The sequence below is a fragment of the Sinohyriopsis cumingii genome, chromosome 17 (genome assembly GCF_028554795.1).
Source record: "Sinohyriopsis cumingii isolate HCF-2022 chromosome 17, ASM2855479v2, whole genome shotgun sequence".
Classification (NCBI taxonomy): domain Eukaryota; kingdom Metazoa; phylum Mollusca; class Bivalvia; order Unionida; family Unionidae; genus Sinohyriopsis; species Sinohyriopsis cumingii.
Genome location: NC_142977.1, coordinates 11,944,492 through 11,968,133, shown reverse-complemented (window position 1 = coordinate 11,968,133; position 23,642 = coordinate 11,944,492). Strand labels below are relative to the sequence as shown.

At 35.3% G+C, this 23,642-nt stretch overlaps 1 protein-coding gene and 1 long non-coding RNA gene across 4 annotated transcripts in view; one reads left to right on the top strand and one right to left on the bottom strand.

Annotated features, from left to right (window-relative positions):
* Window positions 1–23,642, top strand: part of LOC149777750 (uncharacterized) — a 155,183-nt gene that overhangs the window by 78,363 nt on the left and 53,178 nt on the right. For all 3 annotated transcript variants that reach the window (XM_089938800.1, XM_089938799.1, XM_089938801.1), the window contains one exon: window positions 20,238–20,360. In XM_089938800.1, the coding sequence (XP_089794926.1) occupies window positions 20,238–20,360 (123 nt within the window). The remainder of the gene's footprint in view (window positions 1–20,237; window positions 20,361–23,642) is intronic.
* Window positions 7,496–22,010, bottom strand: LOC149777751 (uncharacterized). The gene is made up of 3 exons (XR_016415458.1): window positions 21,828–22,010; window positions 12,690–12,728; window positions 7,496–7,916 (listed from the first exon to the last, which is right to left on the bottom strand). It is a non-coding gene; the product is annotated as an uncharacterized LOC149777751 (long non-coding RNA).

Sequence of the window (23,642 nt, the reverse complement as noted above, 5' to 3'; positions counted from 1 at the left end):
AGATTTAACACTTGGCCTTTTAGCGTAGATTTAACATTAGCCAAGGGTTTTAAGTCCTATTAACATAGAAAGCTCATTTGCAGTGCAGCTATTTTTCCAAGTGAACCTATCCAACTCCCATCCAATGTAGCCAATTAGGGGAAACCTTTTGTATAATGGCACTTGTGAGGGCAAATGATTTCACACCAAAAGAGGATGTTTGGATGATGTTGTATTGGGAAATTAAATGTTGCAAAGATTGGAACACCATTTTCCAGTGTAAATATGTTTTGTCTGGCAGTCGTTCTGCCATGTGTAATAAAACCATTTTGTTTGTTTTTTATGGTGTCAACCACTTTTTGAATGGGGGTATATTTTGACTTGATCTTGTACATCCATCCTAAGATGACGGTTATCAGTATTAACAACAACCGTTCAGAACTTAAGAATTGTAGCACAAAAAATTGAGGTAGGCAAATGATGTTTCTTTGGCCAAGTTGTCTTCATATCTACATAAATTTCCTGACAAGGTTTTCATGCCATTATCGCAGTTTTAAATATTCTTTTCTATTTACAAAAAAAAAACATTGTTTGCCTTGGGATGTGGGGAGGTGGTAACCTCATCAGCACACTTAAACAAAAGCCGTTTAAGGTAGAAAAATATAATTTTATATAGATGTTTGTAAGTTTATGTACACTTGTTTGTTCAGATTCTCTTGATTTTGGTTTTTGGAATTGGCGACATGTCTGTTTTACCTGCACAGATGCTGTTTATTCAGTAATGTTGTACAGGATTGGAAGAGTGTAGAGAGTTAATTGGATGTAAGGAAACGGAAGATGCAGAAACCCAAGGTCACAATTAAATCTACTTGACCTTGAAAATGGCTGTTGCAGAAGCCAATGCCACAAGTACAAGTTAGTGACCTTAAAAACTGATGCTGTCAAAAAAAGTATCACAATTAAAATTAATTGACCTTGGATTATTAACATCTTGTATGTAGCTAAATCTGCTAAAAGACCATCATCGTCATCACAAGTCAAGGGCAGTAATCCATGAAACTCCTATCAACCGTGGCTACCTGTAGTGAGATATACAAATTTCTCGTGACTTTACATAAACCTGCTTAATCAATCAATGCAGGGGCCCCAAGTGGCCAAGTGATCTAAAGCGCTCTCCGTTACGGATTACTGCCATCTCACCTCTGTCTGCGTGGGTTCGATTCTCAAATTCAGCCATTGTGGGTATGTGAGAAAGCCTGCCAGTAGCTTCTCGTGGGTCGGTGGTTCTTTCCGGGGGTTTTCCTCCACCATTAATACTGGCTGCCATGTATAACCTATTGTTCTGCTGAAAAAATGGTGTTAAACCCTACAGCAACAACAACAACAACAATCAATCAATGCAAGTGCACATAACTGTTTCTTGCCTTTGTGAATAAAAATGATCTTTCAAGCTGTTTGAATGAACCAAAGTTTCTCTTCCAAGCACAGTCACCTATTTAATTGATAAAACATCCTGACATCGTGTTATTGATGACTTTTGTGGGGGGAGGGGGAGTATTCATGAAAATCAAGGATGTCTTTGCATTATATAGCTGCATAGGCAAAAATGGGTGTTCAAAGAGTTGTGTGGATTATAACATGTGGCTTTGCGTGTTTATTTTTTTATATAAAAAAATGTAACTATCAATTTTATTCTTATCACTACAATGGCTGCAGACATGTAGCATCCTGTCCCACCCAGATACATTATCATGACACCAGGCTGGCCAGTCCTAACACTTACGTCTTAATGCTGAGTGCTAAGTTAGGCAGTTGTTAGTACCATTTTTATAAGTCTTTGGTGTGACTTGGCCAGGGTTTGAAACCGCAACCTCTAAAATCTGAGGTAGACACTTTAACCACTTCAGCCACCTTAGTGGTTGTGCAGTTTGCAGTTTGACTCATCTTATAAGTGAGATTGTAATGTATCACTCTGGTATAGTGGTGTCATTGTTTTTTTCCACATTTTTGAATTTTCAAGTACCATATAAACCCAGAAGAACTAAACCTCAGCCATCCCAAATCCCTTAAAACTAAACATTTTCCCAAAATTTCCATTCCTTTGATAAAATATCTGAAGTAAACTATAACTCCTCAAAGCCATAGATTTAATTTGGTCAAAATTTTTGTCCATTTTGAGATGCACCCATACAATGATTCCTCGTTGTAAAGTCCCACAGTACACAAGTGCCCCTCTTATTGTGCATGTGTGGTCATGGGTTCCATTAATTGGTCCAAATTTGTGTAATACATTTCGCATTCTTGGCTCATTGGAAACAATTATATAGTGATTTTATGTCATTAAATACTTGGTGCTTTTTCTTGTTGCATGTTAATTCATCATTATTACACATAGTTTAAAAAACTAAACTCAATATAAGGTATTCTTATATATAATGCAGGTTTTTATGGTTGCTATTAACAGCATTACAATGAGGTTGCATGTTTTGACTACCATTAACAGCATTACAATGAGGTAGCATGTTTTGACTACCATTAACAGCATTACAATGAGGTAGCATGTTTTGACTACCATTAACAGTGTTGCAATGAAAGTTCTATTGTTCATAAATTGCACTATAATGAGGCAACATATTTTGTTACCTCCATAAAAAATAGTTTAATAAGATAACATGTTTTATGACCCCACTGACAGTTTTCTAATGATGTAGCAGGTGTTATTGCACAGTACTCACATAAACAAATTATAATAGGGTAACATTACTCCCATAACATTATAATGAGGTAGCAGGTTTTAATCCTGTTAACTGTGTTGTAATGAGGTGACGTGTTTTATTACTTCCATAAACATTATATTGGGGTAACATGTTTTATTACTTTCATAATCAGTATTATAATGTAATATATTTTATGACTCCCATTAACATTTATAATGAGGTTGTTGGTTTTAATGCTCCTATAAACAGTGTTATAATGAGGTAACATGTTTTGTGACTCCAATTAACAGTGTTAAAATGAGGTAGCAGTGTACATTATTTACTTAAATTTTTCTATTCATTCCAGAACTTTTTTAAAATTAGCAAAAGCAGGCATCGGAAAAGATTTTGTTTGTTCTCATGTTGCTGTTGTTGTTGTAGGGTTTAACACCATTTTTCAGCACATGATAGGCTATACAGGGTGGCCATTATTAATGGTGGAGGAAAAACCCGGGAAAATCTCAGAAAGAACCACCGACCCTTGAGAAGCTACTGGCAAGCTTTCTCACATACCCATTTTGGCTGAATCCAAGACTCGAACCCACACAGACAGAGGTGAGATGGCAGTGATCCATAACGGAGAGCGCTTTAGACCATTTTTCCACTCAGGGCCTCTGTTCTTATGTAGGATGACACTTTTACTGTATGATCTTCTGATTGGTTTGTTTTGAAAATGCTACAAAGTGTTATAAACTTTATATTTATTACATTATGCCAGTGCCCAGATTAGTTTGGATATTAGGTTTTCTTAGCCATTAATATGCATTTTGATTTCAAGAAGAAGAAGAAAAAAATATGGAATGCCTGAAACTGATATTCTGTTCATGTAATGTCAGATTATAATTTTAATCATCTGAGAATTGCATGAAAGGTGAGCTAGTGTAAGAAAGAAAGTGGAAAAAGTGAAAAGTCATAATACGGCTACATAGGAGTTTGTACATTTATGTACTGTATGTAATCACGTACATGTAGGGCCCAACAGCAGGCTGCTTAGACCCAGATCTGGCATCACATAATGATCTGGGTCAGTGCAGTTTTGTTGGAATAATCAGTCAGTAAAACAAACTAGACTATATGTTAACCACTGTCACATTATGGAGCAGTGTACTAAGAGTGGGTGTCAGGCTCCAGAAAGTGTGGGAAAGTGTTTCCAAGCCCCTCACAAAACTGCAGGTGGCACCAGTTATGTGCTCTAAGGGAATGCAATACAATTACATGCCATATTTTTTGCAATAATTGCCCATGCATAGAAAGTGTATTATGGTGACCTGATGTGGAGTTTCAAGATCTTATTTTCACTATATATGCATGCACAAACACACACACACACAAATACACACATACACACACACACTAAATGCTTCACCCAATAAAATACAATTGAAATCTTGCCAAGTTAAAGATGAGTCAACCCTTCGAAGATGTTTTGCGCTTACAGACCTTTCTGTTTTGAACATCAGAAACCTTCCATATTTTGTCTTTGTGTGTACAATATGTAACACTATAGCTTGGAAAAATATTCATTGGCAGAAAACTTGTTCAAATACTGCAAAGGAAGTATATGCACAAAATTTTGGCATGAAAAAGAATATCCTTATGAAACTTTGTATATCAAGTCAGTCGTTAATTTGTGACAAACTTCTTGTCAAAATGCCAAAGAAGCTAAATTGGCAAAAAATGAATTATGGTAAAATTAAATGTAGTGTTTTCCTCAATTTTTTAAAAATATTTAATACATTTACCACCAACTAAATTTGGATTTTTCGCAAGCTTCAAGTACTCTTTGTGATGCAACCACCATGTATGCTCAATTACAAGTCAACTGCATGCAACATAGACCCAGATCTGCCTTTGCATAGTGTGCTTGTGTGTTCTTCTGATACATAGACCAAGATCTGCCTTTGCATAGTGTGCTTGTGTGTTCTTCTGATACATAGACCAAGATCTTCCTGTGAATTTGTTGGTGACAGATCAGGGTTTGTGCAGTTTGCCATTGGTCTTTACTAGTGAGTATGTACGGTATTTAGAACACAGAAAGAGAGTCACTTTCAGGCTCTTTCATGTTCTGTTTGCGTGGGTTCGACTCGCGGGCTCGGTCAATGTGGGTACGTGAGAAAGCTTGCCAGTAGCGTCTCGTGGGTCGGTGGTTCTTTCCGGGGATTTTCACGGATTCTTCCTCCACCATTAATACTGGCTGCCATATATAGCCTATCGTGTGCTGAAAAATGGCGGTATACCCTACAGCAGCAACAACAACAACAACAACAACAACAGTTTTGTTCTTTAAGCTGTGGTGTTAACACCCATTTACTCTGGGTGTATTTTTGAGGAGAAAAAAAAACTGATGTTAAAATCGGTAGAAATTATAAGTAGGATAGTAATAGTTGACAGAATTAAACAGATCTTAAAAAAATATATATATAATTAAACAAAGAAAAAATAATACAGAAATATTTGCAGAGAGTTTGAAGTCCAGATGTTATAATTTTCACTCGTCTGACACCAATGCAGCCATAGTAGCTTCATGAAAATACAAGTGCCAGAAGACACGTGATCTGATTCTGTACTCATTAACATTGTTCCAACCCTCGAAACCAATAGTTGACCCATATAAATCTAGGGAGTGAATCATGAAAAACAGCCACCAATTCCTTGCATGAAGAAGATGAAGTTTCAGTGATAATTTTTACATTTGCTGCCACTTCTCCTCCAAAGGCGTTGTTAAGTGTTGGTAAGTACAGGTGTTGGAAAAGAATTTGGGGTGGAGTAGGGAGGGGCATGTTTATAGTCAGAAACTATATCATGTCAGAAATTTGATGCTTTGCTTTTAGTTGCGAGACAACGTGCATGTACGGTTGATAATTATGATATTTTGTTAAACTTTAACTTTGTACAGAAATAGAAGACGTGCGATAAAATAAAGGAGGATTCCAAATAAAATAGCATAAACCAAAACTAAAGGTAAAATATTGAGAAGTTAGAGTAAAAGATCTAGTTGACACAAATAGGGCTTTGCTTTTTATGCTGTGCAATAACAATATTCATCAGAGAAGGTTTTTTTTTTTGCTGATTAAGTTGATTAAATTATGAGAAGGGTTTTTGCTGGCAATCCTGTCATGCCTATTGGTCTATTTCTTACCTAAACAGACAAAAGATGAAGATTTCTATAAAGAACTTTTAAAAGCAGTGAATATGTTCTGAGGATAAAATAGAATTGCAGTTTTTGATTGTAATATTTTGTTCAAAATATACCAAACTGTTTAACAGTTTGACGATTGTTCTGTTTTCAAGTGATGCTATTTTTTCTTCTTCAGGGATTTGAGTTTCAGATAGAAGCTAAATTATCATATGCTTTGATTCTTTTTAAAAAAAAAAAACTATTTAAGCCTTGGGGCCTTAAGTGTATTAAATATATCTTGGCTTTGTCAGGCAATCCACAAAAATTTGAAACATTCAGTGGGACATCTGGCCTCCTCAACTTGTTGATCATTGCTTCCTGTTCATATGAAAGAGCAACAGTGTCTGGTTTTCATGTAGGACCTTGCCACCAAGTGATCTAATTACTTGCACACTAGCTGAAAAAAAATTCCCATCACCTCCTTGTAGTCCTATTATTCCCAGGCTTTTCTCACCTCTGTTGATAGTAGGGGTATATATATATTTATGGATGTCAGTGACAGTTTCCATCTGAGGGCAACTCTGTTGTCTCCCAGAATGCTCCTCAAGGTACTTGAAACTGTGATCATATGTTACACTAAGGTCTTTTTCATGGAAGAGAAATCATGCTAATTGCCAATTAAATTGACTGACAGTTGTTTGTTGTTGGTATCTGGCTCAAGCATAATTACAGGTTGATTTTTTTTAGATGGCTTGCATTATTAAATAAAAATTTGCTTTAATCAGTTGACTTCAAAGTTTGAAGAACGTCGTGAAAATAATAGAGAGTGCTTTATCCTGATATAGTTGGGTTGGATGTACATGTATCTTTAAAATATAACTGAAAATATTTAGGACCAAATTAGGTCAGGGCAACAGCCATTAACCTCCCAAAATATATCTTGATTGAATAGAAGATTGAATCAGTTGTCAGATAAATATTCTCTCTTTTTTGACAGCTTCAGAGAAGAACATAGAGTAATGTAACCTGTAGAATTGCAGTAGCACTTTGGATAAATTTCCCATTACTGCATTCATGTACCGTTACATTATGCAATTAATTTACGAGTGCTGGAAGTGTTAAATGTTAACATGGTTTATATTGCTTTGCCTGATTTTCATATTCCGGTGTTTGCAGTCAGTCCATCAGTTCAAAATCTTCTTTACGCTGCAGGTGATAAGTGGAAACAAACTTTGCAAAAGACTTTTGCTTGAACGAGGATGGGTGGGTGTTGGTCCTTATAGCATGCTCAGCAAGGGATGTTCATAATATTTTCAAACTGCTCTGACAAAAACAGCTTGAATAGATTCTGTCTGTTCTTTCAGATGTCATTCATCCATTGTGCATTCTTTGACTTGATTTCAGTTTGAATTACTTTCTTTACATACAATGCCACTTTAACCTATGCCTGCTGACATATTTTCCGCACGAGTTCTGATATTGTACTAGGGAAGATAAATAATTCTACTAATTTACCCAAGGAATTATTCAACAAATATGCTGCACAAAAGGTTTAGATAACAAATGAGTAAAGTCACTTGTTGAGATAAGAACTATTTATTAAAATTTCTTTAAATGCACATCACCTAGTCATTTTGGGTTGGACCTCTACCCCCATAAAGGGCAGTGGGTAGTGATTATGCGCTCTTGTAAATTGAACAGTCCACAAAAACATATTCTGGTCTGAAAGGTGGCCATTCTTGTGTGCTTTACTACAAAGGTACAATTTGGCCTTTTCTTTGCCCTGCCAGAATAGACAGAATGTGAAATAATAGTGACAGGTAAATTGTTCAATAAATGGTGTGATTTTGTTGGGAATAAATTATAGGGTAACCCAGGATAGATCTGTGGGCCTTGAAGTATGTAATGCATTTTGGTAATGCATTCATGAAGTCTTTTGTTGTCAGTGGTGTTACAGCTGTCTGGGATGCTTTGCACTTCTTTGGCATGAATTTTTAATGAACAAGACCAGACAAGACTGACATCGGCTGTAATTGTTGCTCATCTTCAAGAGGAAGACCAGTCTGAAGAAAAAACATTGTTAAGAGAAAGTCAGTGCTCGGCTCCTCACATTTTTTTATGCTGATTTGGTAGACTCAAATTTTGGTATAGAATACCCATTTCTTCATCATTACTCAATTATTTTTTTTTTTAAAGTGAAGTAATTAAAAGGGTTCTAAATATCATGCAAAATTCAAGTTAAGATTTATGTACGTTTTTTAATTGATACTTGGGGGATTTACAAAATTGCAAACAACAGTAGGTGAAACATTCACAAGTTTTGTCACTCGTCCAGACCTAAAAATGTCATCACCAGACTAATAATGATCTTGCCAGGCAAAATTCTGTCTCCACCAGACTAATGATGTCCCCACCAGACTAATGATGTCCCCACCAAACTAATGTCCCCACCAGACTAATGATGTCCCCACCAAACTAATGATGCCCCCCACCAAACTAATGATGTCCCCACCAGACTGAATAAAAAATATCCTTGCCCAACCAACTGAATGTCTTCACCAGATGAATAGCATGTCTGCACCAGACTAACATAATGTCCTTACCAGACTGATAGAATGTTCTTACCAGACTGATGCCTGTACCAGACTAATAGAATGTCCTTACCAGACTCATATCTGTACCAGGCAAATAGAATGTCCTTACCAGACTGATGCCTGTACCAGACTAATAGAATGTCCTTACCAGACTGATAGAATGTTCTTACCAGACTGATGCCTGTACCAGACTAATAGAATGCCCTTACAAGACTGATGCTTGCACCACACTAATTGAATGTCCTTACCAGACTGATGCCTGTACCAGACTAATAAAATGTCCTTACCAGACTGATGCCTGTACCAGACTAATAGAATGTCCTTACCAGATTGATAGAATGTTCTTACCAGACTGATGCCTGTACCAGACTAATAGAATGCCCTTACAAGACTGATGCTTGCACCACACTAATTGAATGTCTTTACCAGACTGATGCCTGTGCCAGACTAATAGAATGTCCTTACCAGACTAATAGAATGTCCTTACCAGACTGCCTGTACCAGACTAATAGAATGTCCTTACCAGACTGATGCCTGTACCAGACTAATAGAATGTCCTTACCAGACTGATGTCTGTACCAGACAAATAGAATGTCCTTACCAGACTGCCTGTACCAGACTAATAGAATGTCCTTACCAGACTAATAGAATGTCCTTACCAGACTGCCTGTACCAGACTAATAGAATGTCCTTACCAGACAAATAGAATGCCCTTACCAGACTGATGCCTGTACCAGACAAATAGAATGTCTTCAGACATTAATGATGACCATTATGATACATTTTGCAATGGGATATTGAAATATTTTAGTGGAACTACAGTCATTTGCCATTTAGGAGACAATTTTTTTCTCTGTGATAAGATATATTTTCCATACTTAATTCATTCAGCAGTGTCAACAGATCATAAATAAATGTGTACTCATTAAAGTTTTAGAAGTGTAGTATGGCAAGATGGGATTGATAAAGATGTCTAAAATCCAACCTGGTAACAAATAAATTTCCAATAATAAATTGTTATGAACAATTTTTCACATGAATCATTTTGATCATGCAGATTGTCATGGACTGAACTTACCATGACCTGGTTTTGTTTGACATGAGTGAGACCAATTGTCATACTGCCCCATGCTATCGGTAACAAACAAATCAAGTTTAAAGGCCAAATGTTTGATTGACTGTAATACTTCAACCTGGTTAAACTTGGAATTTTAATGCTCATCACACTCCTACCTTTATAAACATTGCAGAAATTGCAATGGTCGAGTGTTGTTTTGCAAGCCAAAATCAAGTGACTATCAAAATTTGAGTGAAGCATTTATTACCAGACTGGATTGCCACCTTTTAAAAGTCAAAAAATGTCACATTTCAATGCTGAAATGACCGAATAAAAATACCAGCCGTAATCAGCAACTTGGAAGCATTGAAGTCATGAGTTTGAAGATGATGTACTCCGTAGGCGGACTGATTTGACTGCTTGGTGACATCTTACTTAACCGAACAATGTTCACGTTGTTAGTTTGTGAAAAGAATGTGTTAATAAAATCATTTTGCTTTATTTGTCATGCAACCAAAACCAACCCCGAACAAAAAACAAGTTTATAGCATTAGGTACAGGTGAAATTTTTTTTAAAGGTTACTGACTTGAATTATTTAAAATTTATGAACTTTGTTTTGTTGTTGTTGTTGTTGTAGGGTTTAACACCATTTTTCAGCAAACAATAGGCTATATATGGCGGCCAGTATTAATGGCGGAGGAAGAACCCGGGAAAACCCCAGAAAGAACCACCGACCCACAAGAAGCTACTGGCTCATTTTGTTGATGCAGTAATATTGTTTCGTCAACTGCTGTGTTCACTGTATTTGGGACATAAAAAATGTGACATACTAAAGTGGAAAAATTCATGCAAATATCGGTTTGTACTCTTTAGGATATGCTTTTCAGGGATTCATGATAATTTGTAAATTAGCTTGCTAAAAAAAATCCAGAATGCAAATGAATTAAGCATTATAATGGCAGGCCCTAACTTTGATTACTTCTGTCCAGCCAAATGGATGCCAATCTATCTGTCCTGGTTTACTTAGAATTCTGATAATATATAGATGGGTACTTTAATAATTGTCTCCCCATACAAGAAAACATAGGACTGAGTGTCAAGTATAGGTGGTTAACCATGATAAAATATATGGATATTCTTGGACAAATATGCTGTTTATGACTGACTGGTACAAACAGCAATCACTGCATTCAATTTCCAGCTATGTAATTAACATAAACCAGTCTCTCCTTGAAGTTGCACACATGTACATTGCAGATGACAGATTCAGTTCCCTTGCGTAAAAGAAATAATTGCAGTATGTTATTGCATACAAGTTGGATCCAGGTACAAACATGTACCCAGTTGTGCTGTTGCTCATGCAAGATCAGTGCTGTTAGGATAAATCAGGTGAACCAAAACTATAGACATTGATCTGCCAGCATATCATGCGATGGATGATCAGATTATGTGTTGTTTGCTCTATCCAACTTTTATGCGAGTTACGATTCAGGAATCTTCAGTGTTGATGTATGGATCCTCAGAGTGTGTTCCCTAAGTCAGAATGTCCCTTTATTATGCTTCCATTTTCATTGTATAGAGGTAGCCATAGTGGCCTGGTGGGTTAGCTGCTGGACTCATTACCAAAAGGGTGTGAGTTAGAATCCTACCATCAGACAAGCCTGGCTCACCTACCATAGTTTGTGTCCTTGGGCAAGGCATTTTATTCCAATTGCCTCAACACTAAATTACTTCTGGGGCCCCGAGTGGTCTAAAGCGCTGTCCGTTATGGATCACTGCCATCTCACCTCTGTCTGTGTGGGTTCAAGTCTCAGATTTAGCCAGTGTGGGTATGTGAGAAAGCTTGCCAGTAGCTTCTCAAAGGTTGGTGGTTCTTTCTGGGGTTTTCCTGGGTTCTTCCTCCAACATTAATACTGGCCGCCATGTATAAGACTATCGTGTGCTTAAAAATGGCGTTAAACCCTACAACAACAACAACAACAACTAAATTACTTGTTTTGCTGTGAAGCACCAAACCAAAAACCATTGTTCAGATTAATTCTCTGCAATTTGTAATGGTCTAGCATTGCAAAATTTGACTTCATTGTTCTTTGTTTAATTGAGTTATTATCAGGCATTTTAGAGTATCCAGTATGGAATCTGATTTTGTGGTCTCTTTAAGTTGATTTCATAGAGGTCATAAGCTGATGTTGTGCCTTTTGGCATGTCAGATCAAGGGTCAGTATGGCTCTGTTGACAATAAAACCTGAAGGTATCATTTGAATTGAAATGTAATACCAAGACTGGTATGTGTATCTAAATGCCAGAAGTGGCAGTTTTCATCTGTTTTGAGTTTGTTTCTTGCATTTCACAAAGCAAGTGCCAGACATGAATTAAAAGTCCCCCCTTGAAATTATGCTGAATTCATAAATAAGAGAATAGTTCTAATAGAAATGGACTTAAAATCTGGTTCAGAAGTGTCACTACAGTTTGATTGGCAGATTACTGGAGATATGAAATGGATGATAAACAGATTTATATTCTGACATTTGTTTACACCAAGCAACAGATGTATTTTGTCACAAGGATTTAGGATCTTTCAAAATCCCATTTGGGGTTTTGAGAGGGACCTCTGTATGGCACAAGATTAAAATCTCAAGGGCTGGAAATGTCTGTTGTTTATTGTTATGTCCTAGATGGCTGGTAGAAACTTGTTCATATTTTAAATAAAACAGTAGTAGAACCTGTCTTAAAAGACCACCCGTTATGCCAAACAATAATGGTCTCTCAAGACAGGTGGTCTCATGACAGGTCATAACACTATATAACCAATAAATCTGTTCAAGGAGAACAGTCTCTCAAGACAAGTGGTCTTTCATAGCAGTGGTGTCTCAAGACAGGTTTATTGTATCACTGATTTTATGCCTGAAAAATATCTTTTTTCTGAGCACTTTAAAGTTGCCAATGCACAAACCAATTTATGAATGCACCTTCTATAAAAATTAAAGGTCAAATTTGATATAGCACAAAACTTAAAAGTTAACAACAATTGTACAAAAGATTAATCTTGATTACGATTTATACCACTGAGGCAGAAACTACAGCCCTATTATCATTATCAAAAGTTTTAGCAAATACACCTGTCAACGTGGAGTGAGTAATTATTCACGGAAAAATCAACTTAAAAATCTCAAGTAGTCATTACCTTTTGAATATTTAATCCTTTATCTTTTCCAGATCCCTCCTGCAAACAAAATTTGAGAGATTTTAAGATATTATGATTTAAACTTTCTTAGACTAGTGCTGGCTATGGAGTGGATGGGTACTTGTAAAAGTAAAGCCAAATTTCAATCCGATTTGTTGATTTACTTTCAATAATTGCTTTCCAAAGAAAGTCTTTAGATTTAATTCAAAAGCAGATAGGGCCATTACAATTAAGAATACATGGAAGTATAACTAATACTATTCCATTTATTTATGAGGTTTACCAAAAGATTTTTTTGCAAACAAGGCTCATTTGCCTCGGGTTATGAACGAAGTATCAGCTTTATAGTATGAATAATTGTAGTAAAATTACATTGGTATTGAAAATGAATCAATTATAACATTGATAAAGCTGTTTGAATTATAAAACTTGTAAAGTTGTCCCTTGAATTAATTCTAACTAATTCTAATGACTTTGGTCTCCATTTGAGTTGTTTTGTAAAGCAGGTCGTTTTACGTTCAAGAGTTTTATGAGTAAAAAAAATAAAAGAAAGCAAAAATAAAAAAGAAGCAAGTGATATATACAGATGGCAATGAATTCTCCAGGATTGTCATATAGAGTGGAAATTCATGCTCATGTGTTTGCATATGGGTGGCTTATAGTTTTTTTCAGTTTTTAATGGAGAGATTTAGTGTGATTAGATTTATGGAGTTTATGCAATTGGTGTTTAGAAAACATGCAGTCATTACTACATTGTGAGTAGATTCAGTGGGTAATCAAGCAGTCATTACTACATTGTGAGTGGATTTTATGCAGCTAGTGTTTAGAAAACTTGCAGTCATTTCTACACTGACGATTTAGTGATTTGTTCATTTACATCTGGAAAACATGCACTCATTAATACATAGTGATTAGATTTAGTGGGAAAACATGCACTCATTAATACATAGTGATTAGATTTAGTGGGAAAACATGCACTCATTAATACATAGTGATTAGATTTAGTGGGAAAACATGCACTCATTAATACATAGTGATTAGATTTAGTGGGAAAACATGCACTCATTAATACATTGTGATTAGATTTAGTGGGGAAACATGCACTCATTACTCAAATGTGATTAGATTCAGTGGGAGTTGTGCAATTAGTATTTAGAAAATATGCACTTGAGACTAAAGTGTGATTAGATTTAGTGGGAGTTGTGCAGTTACATCTGGAAAACATGCACTCATTACTACAGTGTGATTAGATTTAGTGGGAAAACATGCACTCATTACTACAGTGTGATTAGATTTAGTGGGAAATGTGCAATTGCAAGTCCTTGAAGATACAGTATACTGGAAAGGTGATTTGCTAACAAGATTATGGTTACTGCGGTTGAGGTGAAAATTTCAGTAAAATCTGGACTTCACCATGTGAATCACATTTTATTTTATGTACCTCTCATATTAATTTTATCAGACAGCATAAATAATGTAATTGACGTATAAATTTTGTACCGGATACACTGTGACAGCATAAATAATGTCATTGACATATAAATTTTGTACCAGACACACTGTGACAGCATAAATAATGTCATTGACATATAAATTTTGTACCGGACAACTGTGACAGCATAAATAATGTCCCTGGCATCTACACGAGAAGAGGAAATTCAAGAGTTAATATAGTCGAAATTCTTATATATTCTTATCCCAAAATTATTAAGGAGTGTCTCGTATCCATCTAAGGGGTCTCTTTATGGTACCTTAAACTTTTGCAAAAGAAAATTAATGCAGAACATTAATGAAAGATAGATAATCATGAGCAGGATGTAATTTGAGGATCAAGTTTTTTTTCTCTCGGTAAATCTTGTGCTGTACTGTACCATTCAGATCCTTCAGACAGGGTAAGATAACTCCACCTGCCTACTTTAATGATTTTATGCAATATCCTTGGTAGGGAGACTATTTTGTCTCTTACTTGACCTATTCCAAATATGCATAGATATTTGAGAAAGTCTTTAGTCGAGGCAGCTTTCCTTTTATAAAAAAAATGCGTCTTTGTGAAAATATTTGATTTCTGATTGGTGGGTGGGGTGAATTGATTGTTTTAATGGCAATTTTAACATGTTGTTGACAGTACCATGCTCTGGCATGGGGAAGTGTCTTTTCCAAGAACACACCAAGGCAGCTGACAAGGGTGGTCTAGTTAAATATCCAACCCAAAACACTTGAATTGTGAGTCTGATGCTCACAGAAATAGCAGTAATATTTGCAAGTACCTTTATTTCTTCCATGAATATCCCTTTAGTTAGAAGATTCACCCCTTGTTTTAGGTCGAGCAGGAATTTTCAACCCAAACATTTCATTTCTTGAATAGACTCTAAATTAGTGGTACCAGTAATTAACACGGTTCTGGTACTTTCATCTTTACATTATCATCAGTTGACCAGTCAGTAATTATCACAGTTCTGGTACTTTCATCTTTACATTATCATCAGTTGACCAGTCAGTAATTATCACGGTTCTGGTACTTTCATCTTTACATTATCATCAGTTGACCAGTCAGTAATTATCACAGTTCTGGTACTTTCATCTTTACTTTATCATTAGCTGACCACCAGTAATTATCACAGTTCTGGTACTTTCATCTTTACTTTAACATCAGCTGACCACCAGTAATTATCACAGTTCTGGTACTTTCATTTTTAGTTTAACATCAGCTGACCACCAGTAATTATCACAGTTCTAGTACTTTTATCTTTACATTATCACCAGTTGACCAGTCAGTAATTAACACAGTTCTGGTACTTTCATCTTTACATTATCATCAGTTGACCAGTCAGTAATTATCACAGTTCTGGTACTTTCATCTTTACTTTATCATTAGCTGACCATCAGTAATTATCACAGTTCTGGTACTTTCATCTTTACATTATCATCAGTTGACCAATCAGTAATTATCACAGTTCTGGTACTTTCATCTTTACTTTATCATCAGTTGACCAATCAGAACACTTGTGTATTGGTTGGAAAAACAGTGTAATAGATGGAAATCTTAACACTATGGAATGAAGATTAAAACACTTTGTAATGGATGTAAATCTGAACACTAGAAAAAAGATTAAAACGCTACGTAATGGATGTAAATCTGAACACTGTAGAATGAAGATAAGAACTTTGTAATGGATGAAAAATCTGAACATTGTATCTTGAAGATTAGAACACTGTAATGGATGAAAAATCTGAACATTGTATATTGAAGATTAGAACACTGTAATGGATGGATGAAAAATCTGAACATTATATATTGAAGATTAGAACATTGTAATGGATGAAAAATCTGAAACTTGTATATTGAAGATTAGAACACTGTAATGGATGAAAAATCTGTAAATTGTATATTGAAGATTAAAACAATGTAATGGATGAAAAATCTGAAAATTGTATATTGAAGATTAAAACAATGTAATGGATGATAAATCTGAACATTATATACTGAAGATTAGAACAGGGTAATGGATGAAAAATCTGAACATTGTATATTGAAGATTAGAACACTGTAATGGATGAAAAATCTGAACATTGTATATTGAAGATTAGAACACTATGTAATGGATGGAAAATCTGAACATTATATATTGAAGATTAGAACACTAATGGATGATAAATCTGAACATTGTATATTGAAGATTAGAACACTGTAATGGATGGAAACCACAACACTATGTACTGATATAAATAATGTTTCAGAATTAGATAGATTATTTCTTTCTTGTGTAAGATTATGATTTCTGTTTTTAAGAGTTATTAGAATTTGTAGAAAGGTCTATAAGTAGTACCTGCAGAATGTAGTTACTTATCATATCTGAAACTTTAATTATGTTTGTGACCAAGCAGCACCATATATCCCCCAGTTATCAGATTTATTTTGAGGACGCTTACAAAGTTTACACCATTGTTGTGATTTTTGAGAGGTCTCCAAGAACCTGCAGGTTTTAATTATTTACTATATCTGAAATTTTAATTCTGTTTGTGACCAAACAGCACCATATATCCCACAGTTATCAGATTTATTTTGAGGAAGCTTACAAAGCTTACACCATTGTTTTCTATCATGCTGAATGCAGACATAGGACATAAAACAGTAATGTATCCACCTTTGTGTTGGCCAGAAGGGTAATGAAAGCCCAGGGTCTTTGATACCTGTAACAGGGCCATATTCAATGATTTAGATCACAGGTAAATAAGTGCCCAGGGCAATCAGCAAATTTCTTTGCCCACCTGTTCTTGCAAACCTTTGTCAGGTCAAGTATTGGTAGATTTGAGTGTAATATATACCATATATACTTACTCATAAGTCAAGGTCAACTGCAAACTGCACAGACCCAGATCTGCCATTGCATAGTATGCTGACAGATCTGGGTATATGCAGTTTTATGCTGGCAGATTTAGGTCTATATAATTTATTAGAGTAATCAGTGAATCAAACAGAACCAAATCTGCCCTCACATTTTGTTATGGGCAATCAAGGTCTGTGTTGTTTGCAGTTGGACTTCGCTTGTATGTGAGTATAATAGGGTTACATGTAGTGATTCTCTATTTTCATATTGTATTTTATTTTATTTTTTAAAGCAAATGGTAATGGGGAAAAAATAATGTAATGATTTAGAAGTGGAATTTTAAACATTTCACAAGTATTGTAAAATTTGTTAAGTTCTTAACTTTTTACTTTGTTAAGTAAACATAATAGTACACTTGCATTCCGATAAGTGTGACCGGTTTAATAAGAAATGCTGTTCTTTGTACAGTAAGAATGAATGGTTCATAAGGTCTGATGAAAATATTGTCATTGCAATGACAGATATCCATTTCCTTTAAAACCGCAAACAATTTAAGCAAATTTAAATTTTCATCGTTTTGTGGATTATGTAGGAATTAGTTTAACACTGCATTGATTTTTGTTTTACAGATTATTTCAAATTTAATATAAAGATTATTTTCAAATCAGTATAGATCAAAAAAGTATTCCCTGCAATCTCCAAATTTTCCTGTGTAAGAACCAAAAGTGCTGCAGCTCCTGTGCATTCCTCACAGCAACAGTGACAGTGAAAGAGTATTTTCTCTAGTGAGGAAAAATAAGACAGACTTTAGGGCCTCCTTAGCTGCAGAAAATTTGTCAGCAATTTTACTCACCAAGAACAACCAGCAAGCAAGAAGTCTGAACTGTTTAGAAAACAAATTTACGATTAAGCAGTTGAGGAAGTTCAAGTCTGCCACAGTATCATGTCTTGATAAATAACTACAAGAACAAGTGAAGTTTATGAATACCATAATAAATAGAAATGCAGATATATTTCTGCATATATGTAGTGTTTTAGTTTTATATTGCGATCTTGATATAGTGTAGTATTGATGGTCAGAGTGGATGGAGTTAGTGTCATGGTATTTTTCATGGTATATAAATCATGTCCAAATTCACTACTTTTTATCCCTATTTTCACTAATTGTGAGCCTGGAAGGTTGGCAGCTATTGATGCTTGCATGCACAGTTGTTTCTTATAATACTCTTCCTGTAAAAAAAATAGTTTTGTAAATGACATTCTACATTAGGTTCAATATTTATAAACATAGAGAAATTAGAGATGGCAAAGATGTACTGCAGAATTACGTAATTTCTGTTTTTCTGAGAATGAAAAAATGGTATTCAAGACTGGTTCCGATTGCTTTGAACCTTGCATTACATTGTTTAATAGGGTCATATATTTCTCTGAAACTCTGGACAAATTTAAAGAAAGTTCTGTTTAATGTTGAGAAGAAATGACAATATTTTATTAACTTGCAATGTATTGTAATTGTTACTTTGATTTATTATTCCTTTGAATTGTTCTTGCATAGGGAGCTAATGAAATGTGTTTACTCGACTGTATATTTAACTCGCCTGTATATTTAACTCCAGTGAAAAAATGTACTATGTACCTAGTGGAGTCATGTACCATGTATAGTCCTTTGATAAAGTAAAAAAAAGAACAGGCCAGCTTTATTGGTACCGTATGTACTCAGTTATAAGTCAAGTCAAACTGCACACAACAAGGATCCTGATCTGCCGTAGCATAATGCACCTGCAGAGCGGGCTTGATACCGTGTTCTACTCCTAACAGACTGCAGAGACCAAGATCTGCTGGCACATTATGCAACTGCAGATCTTGGTCTGTGCAGTTTGCAGTTGGATTCATCCATACGTAGAGTAAGTAATGATGACAAGAAATGACCACTTCAGATTTTGTGTATACCATTAGGATGCTGTGGGACTTGGAACCCAGGAAATTGGTAGCTAATTTAGGTAAATACTTCAAGGATGTATGTTTGCTTTCCCAAGGGAATTTTTTTATTTGTTTGTATGGAAAAGGTCAGACAAGAAAATTTACCCCAGATTTGATCCCAGCAGGGGGCAGGAATAAGGATGAAGGGCATGGTTAGGGTTAAATTCCTTTAAAGAAGAACAAACTGATAAATGTTTTCATGTTCAAACTGATTTAAGTGAAAATGTCTATGTAAGGAATCAGTCCTTTCAGAGACAATGAGAGACAGAGAGAATTGTACATGTGTCTCGAAAGCATTTTAGGGATTGAAAATGAATTAAAGAAAGTTTTGATTCGTAACCATGAAAATGAATTTAATGAAAGTTTTGCTTCGTAACCATGTCAGGTTGTTCACTGTATTTAGTCTTGTGTCAAAGATGAATGTTAAAAGTTACCTAACTTATTCTTTATTATAGCTCTACAAGAAAGCCCACCTGTTATTGCCACTCCATCAGAACTACTTTGTGATTTGATATAAAACTTTACACAAACATTCATCCCAATGTCCAGTTGGTCCTTACCTAAATGAAAATGGTGTTACTTGGACATCGTGTCCGCCATAGTAGACATGGGTACTTGTACTTGTAAAGTAAAGCCAAATTTCAAATTGCTACTACTCTTCCTGATGATATGAACATGGGTTTTCCACTTCATGTCCCTGAATGAAAATTGTGTTTTATCCAATATGGCTACCACTATGGCCGTCTTGAAATTATCATTTGATCTCCAGAATGCATGGACATATTTACTAGGGGTTTGACCAACAGACTACTCAATGATGTCTAATTGGTCCTAATATGAAAATGGTGCGGATCTGACATAAATATGGCCACCACCAGGGGCCAGTTTGAAAATCTGGTTATTACTGAAGAATGCCAGAAATCATGTCAACGTTTGTCAGTTGGAAAAAATTTATTTTGGATTTATGGAAATTCTGTTTCAGCAGAGAGTTAAAATCATTGTTTTGCAACTAATTATTTAAGTAGCCCAATTTTTACATAGAAAGAAACAAAGAAGGAAAATGCGAAATTTGGGACTTTTCCTTGCACCCTTACTGGGCTATTGGTTTAAATTGGAATTCCACCATCCCCCATAATGGCATGCAGTTTTTAATTTACCCATTAGTGTAAATTTATATACCTGATGTGATGGTAGTTTTTAATTGGTGTAAGAACTAATGGTTTGCTCTCTCTTTTTTCAGGGTTCCAGGGCATGAACTGTGAGAATAATGTAGATGATTGCGTAAACAACAAATGTGCCAATGGTTCGACGTGTCTAGATGGGGTCAATACATATAAATGCCTTTGTCCCCGCACATACACAGGTAGAGTATATGCTAGATCTTGCATGTAAATAAAAGTCATCATTTGCCTTGACCAGTCTTGGTATATATCTGATTCCCTACTGTAAATACACAGTATTCTAGAATACAAGTCCTCTTGTTTACATGGAGATGTAGAACAAGCCTGAGACACGCACACACACACACACACACACAGACACACACACACACACGATGTGACAGAGGCAGGAGCAATGGTGATTAAGTTGTTTGAATGCAGGACTTGTAACCAAAAAGGTCTGTGTTCGAATTCTACGATCAGATCAGATTGGGTTGGCTTGTTCTTGGGCAGGGGACATTACTCCATTTTCCTCTGCACCAAGTAGCCAGACTGTATTGCAATGCTATAAAACTGACAACCCAGTTTGAATTCTCTGATACACTGAATTCCATAATACACTGAATTCATAATACACTTGCAATGAGATAACTCTGCAGTATGACATGACCTTTTGTGGACATCAATTTTACTAACACTTTAAGCAGTAAGAAATAAAAGTGATTCAGTTGTGGTAGAACTGATATGCCATGAAATATTACTTTATGCTGAAGAGTTTTATCATTGTTGTGACATATTAGAACACATAAATAACGTTTTCAGAATCATTTATCCTAGTGTGGGACTGTTTTGTCCATTGGTTCATAAAACTCTTTTCTTCCTGTCTTTATGGGTAAGATGCAGTTTTGCATTGTGAGGTTGTTCCCTTCTTCCATGGCCTATGACATCATCATGGATTACAATAAACCTATGTGGGTGATATTACAAGAAAAGAAGGATGTAGCTTTGCATTGATGTTAAGTAACTTAGACATTCTGTGCACATTAAAAAGAACATTGAAGAAGAAAAAAATTGAGACCTGATTTTCTTTACTAAAACATTGTCAGTTGGAGGATTGGCAGTTTTGTCCAGATGTTAGACTTGCTAGATGTAAAGCAGACCTGAACAAACTTTACGCTGGCAGATGAACTTTTATTTTTATTTTTTAAATTAGGTAACATTGGTATTTGGTGTAAAATGGGACATGCAGGCAAAAATCGTAGATCCAGCACCAAAGAGAAAGTCAAATTTCAACTCGTGTGCTCATGCACTGGCATGTTAGCTCTTATTTGCGTTATCTGAACAGGACTGCAATAGTGGCCTAAGTGGTTGGAGCATCAACCTCAGATGCAGGAGGTTGCAGGTTTGAACTCCAGCTGAGACAGACCAAAGACTTATAAAAACAGTACTAGCAGTTGTCTCGCTTGGTGCTCAGCTTTACGAGGTTAGTGTTAAGACAGGTCAACCTGGTGTTGGGATAATGTGATTGGGTAACACGTGATGCTACATGTCTGCTGCGTAATGCCTGAGTGCTAAATATCACTATAAGCTGGCACACTGCAAACCTTGTAGCAGTATGACTGAAATTTTTTTAAAGCTGCATTAAAAATCCAACACACACACACACATACCTGAACATCTCTCAACTGGAAATTCCCTATGAATCAGACATGCTTGGATTCCATTGGAAATAACAAGAAAACTTTCAAATCTACTCCAGTGTTAGGTGAAAATGAGAAACGCTCTCAGTTTTTACGAGTTAAGGTAATAAAACCTTTAAGATGGCAATTCATTTGAAAACAATGTATTTGCCAGTTGAGACATTCAAAATTGGTAGTTGTCGGCCAAGTCAAAATCGGCAACAGCTGCAAAATAATGTATTTTCAGTGTTCAATTAATGACGCAAGGAACTGAATTTTGATGGGTAAAAACTTGAAAATAAATACACCTATTGACATTTAATCAATTAATTATTAGTTTGCAGAAAAACAAATTTTAAAAAAATCTAACTTGTTTTATTGAAGTTTGATAGATACACTAAATAAAGTTAAATGAGAAAACGATCTGGAATGGAAAATTCCACAGGGGGCTTTTATTCAGATGAACCAGATGTTCATACAAATACATATTTATAAGACCTTAATAAATCGTCTATTATAGTGATGTAAGTGGCCATTGGAAAGATGATTCGGCAGTACAGTCAACAAAGTTAAGGGAGAGAAAACTTAAAACAAATAAGAGTCTGTCATATTTTTGGCATTAGAGTTGCATCAAGTACTATCTTTATCTCTTTTAACATTTTCAAGGGTTATATTTTTTACCCTTAGCTATTATTTTATCTACCACTGAAAGAATTTTAGCCATACATTTTATCTTTTATCTTGTGGAACTAGTTTTTTTTAAATTTTGTATATATAAAAACAGTAATCCGAACCTTTTGTATCATTTTGAACTTCGTGCTTTACATTTATTTGGAAAGGTTTATCTTCCTGGATGTTTGGTGGAAGTCTTTAGTTTTACATTTTTAAACTTTTAATTGGCACAATATGATCATTGTTGTGTTGATATGCTATTAAATGATAAATACATAGTGTTATTTGGAAAGGTTTGTCTTCCTCAAGTTTTCAGAGAAATTTACCTTTACAGGTTTGGGAACAACTTTTAATTGACACCATATAGCCAGGATTATGCTTGCATACATAGACATACATCCATACAGACAGACATACATATATACAGACAGACAAGTGACATACATACATATATGCATGCATGCATGCATACATAGACATACATACATACATACAGACATACATACATAGACAGACAGGTATTTTAGTGGAACTCCATAATACAGGAGAACTGTTGATTATACCATTGTATGCTTTGAATATATCTCTGATTGATACCGGTACATGTTTTTTTGCACCTGTCTGTTGCTACTGGTTTCATGACTTGTGCTTCACCTGTATCATTCTACAGGACAGGTGTAATAAGCTGCCCTTGCATGAAATTAGGTTGGGGATGTAAATTTTTACCTGGAATGTAAACTGTTAGAGGCATTGAGTGCTACCCTTATTATTAGGTCTACATTTCCATTCAGAGTTTGTGTGTGTCATATAAACAGAGATTTCCTTGGGTGATTGGAAATGGCACCTGTGGCCATCATTTTTGGGGAGGAAATGATCAGCTTGGAATACAATGATCAGGAGTAAATGTCTGAAATCAAAATTTTGAAATATTTTACATTGGGATTGTTTTAACATATTTGTTGCCCGTAAAGAACCCCTTCAGAAAATCCCCAGATTTACATGATCTTTCATATTTCCTCTCAGTAACTGAGAGAAATCTGATTGACTTTGATCAGATAAAATATGTTCCCTGTCAGCATTGTTAAAGACAGAGATTTGTACAAATTTCTGCAAGGAAACAATGAGAACTGGCTC